Source organism: Zingiber officinale, chromosome 4B (genome assembly GCF_018446385.1).
Source record: "Zingiber officinale cultivar Zhangliang chromosome 4B, Zo_v1.1, whole genome shotgun sequence".
Classification (NCBI taxonomy): domain Eukaryota; kingdom Viridiplantae; phylum Streptophyta; class Magnoliopsida; order Zingiberales; family Zingiberaceae; genus Zingiber; species Zingiber officinale.
In genome coordinates, this window is record NC_055993.1 from 35965456 (window position 1) to 35968236 (window position 2781).

A 2781-nucleotide genomic window follows, 5' to 3' on the forward strand; every position below is an offset into this window, starting at 1 on the left:
TTTGTTCGAGAGACAGATTTTAATGTTATGTACCTCTTCGTCAGCATATGTGCTGAATTATTGGATCACGGTGTATGCGTGGTGTCTGATTGTACTTTACATCTTTATTGTTTCGGTTCATCAACAGGTTTGACTTAGCTTGAACGTTACTCTTTGCCAGTCGCTGTCCTTGTGCGGATGAAAAGCATGATTCAAGAAACTCCAAGGGTATTCTTACGTTAAATTTATCGATTTTGATGATGATGATGATTCTCGAGAATTGAGGGAAAATCACCTGCAATTTTGTTCTTGAAACGAGGAAAAACAAAATAAAGGCTGTAGCTATTTCTGGTTGGCTAGCTAGGCTTCCTCTCATTTCCCGGCCGCCTTCTCGTCGCCAGCCTCCTTCCCTCGTTCTTCATCGTGTGCAGCAAGAAGTCGTTCCACGTATCGATCGGCCCCGGCAGGCACCAGTGCACGCAGTCGTTGTACATCCTCACGTTCGCTCCGGCGACATGCCCATATCGGCCGGGGTGTCCGTCCCCTCTCAGCAGCATCGCTTCCGTCGTGTCCAGCAACCTCAACTTCACGCTCTTCTTCCTCCCCTCCCTCTCCGCCGCCCTGAACTCCTCCATCTGCGTCATGTACATCTGGAAAGCCACCTCGTCTAGCCTCGCCTCGTCGCGCCGGAACGGCCGCAGCCGCATGCAGTCCCCTCCTCTGTCCCACTCCCCGCCCTCGAAGTGCGTCGGCGAATACGTCCGGAGGAACACCGTGCCTCCGAAGCCGCGGAGGTCGTCGGTGAAGACGCGGAGCGCGGTATGGAAGGCCATGCGGTAGCCGTAGTACTTGGTCAAGTCGGTGACGTTGGGCGATCGGCAGTAGTGGCACCCCACCAGGCGGCGGTTCTCGTAGAACATCGTCGGACGGAGGAATGGTTGCCCGGCGGAGATGATCACGTAGTCGAACTGCGCAATCTCTCTGGACCAGCTGGTGTCCGGCTCGTCCAAGTACAGATTCAACAGGCCGGAGGGGTCGTCGTCGTCGGCTTCTTGGGCTCGGACCAAGAACGGCGACCAGAAGCTGGCGACGGTGAAGTTATGGCTGGGGAAACGATACCGACGGAAGTTCTCATCTTGCACCGGCGAGGCGTCCACCGCGTACGTCGCCTGTGGATCAATCAAACGATTTCACGTGCGGATCTAGCTCCTAGATCAATAGCAGCAATAAGAACCGTGCGTCTTAGCTTACTCTGAGGAGAAGGCAGAGCAGGGACTGCATGTGGTTCCTCCCCACGGAGTCCCCGACGAAGGCGAGCGACTTGTGGCGGACCAGTTCCAGGAACTGCGCCGGGTTGAACACCGGCAGATCGCAGCCGTCCGGCCGCCACCGCCACCGCATGAACCCGTCGTCCGGCCGCCCGTACTTCAAGCAGTTATGGTGCTCGTGGATGGCCCAGCAGGTGTCGTTGGTGTAGTACGGCGCGTTCGGGTTTGGCACCCACTTCCCTTTCGATATGTCGCACTTGCTCGAGTACTCCTTCCCCGCCATGACCACTGCACCGGGAGCCGGCGGAGGAGGAAGAGGAGGCGGCGCTGGCGCCGACGGCCTCCATGAGAAAGCAGAGGAAGTGAGTAAAGGGAAGAGATAGAGTCTGATGACGGTAAGGAAGACGAAGGCGGCGACGAAGAGGTGAACAAACTTGGGGACGTTGTGAAGCAACGCCATGGAAGTGGATGATGGCATGAGCGATGCCATTGATTGCTCTGCTTCCTATTTATACTGAACCGAATCGATCTTAATTAAACACTACATATATCTAAAATAATCAAGTTAACAAGGGATTAATTTTGACTTAATGGCAAGGTCAGTTTGATTAATAATTTTTGTTTTCTAATCGCAGAACTCATCTTCCTCACCTAATTAATTACTAGTTCAGCAACAATATGTGATAAACAATTAGTTGCAAGTAGCCATGTGACGCCGGCAATTACTTGTTTAGAGCACGTTTGGTTAGAAAGACCATCATTTACATTCCGCTGAGAGAAAATCCATGAACACACCACATTGCAACAATGCCTCCCAGACTATCATATAGCGGTTAGGTTTTATAAGTGGTTAATTAGATATTTAAGATTTGAATTTCAGCTCCGATGTATTACATAATTTTTTTTTGAACCACAAATCTAAAAATATTGGCTCTTTTAGATGGACCTTCATAAGTACTTCTTGATTTATCCTAATAACTGATGGAAAATTTTTGTAGGGTTGAGCCGATTACCTCCAAGATTAGTCAAGCTGGATATTTAGATTAATAAAAATAAAAATAAAATATTGCAACAACCCCCCGGGGCATAGTGCAACGACAAGGCTTTCAAATAGTTTTTCAAACACCCAAGGTTTGAATCTCAACTATGGTACACTACTGGACATTTTTAAATTCTAGCGGTTAGGTTCTATAAGTGGTTAATTAGATATCTAAGATTTAAATTCTACCTCCAGTGTATTACATAAATATTTCTTGAACGACAAATCTAAAAATGTTGGCCCCCTTAGATGGACATTCATAAGCACTTCTCAATTTATCCTAAAAATTGGTGGAAAGCTTTCGTGAGGCTGAGCCGATTGCCACCAAGATTTGTCGAGCTAGATATCTAGATTAATAAAAATAAAAATAAAAATAAAACATTACAACAAGCCCCCAGGGCATAGTGCAAGGACAAGGCTTTCAAATAATTTTTCAAACACCCAAGGTTTGAATTTTAACTATGGTCTACTGTTGGACATTTTTAAGGAGCCACT

At 48.1% G+C, this 2781-nt stretch overlaps 1 protein-coding gene across 1 annotated transcript; it reads right to left on the reverse strand.

The window, feature by feature from the left end:
- Window positions 1-210: 210 nt before the first annotated feature.
- LOC121977493 (protein trichome birefringence-like 19) lies at window positions 211-1735 on the reverse strand. Its single transcript, XM_042530039.1, has 2 exons — window positions 1231-1735; window positions 211-1148 (listed from the first exon to the last, which is right to left on the reverse strand). The coding sequence occupies exons 1-2, from the start codon at window positions 1723-1725 to the stop codon at window positions 336-338; spliced, it is 1308 nt and encodes a 435-aa protein (XP_042385973.1). The 5' UTR covers window positions 1726-1735; the 3' UTR covers window positions 211-335.
- Window positions 1736-2781: the final 1046 nt, after the last annotated feature.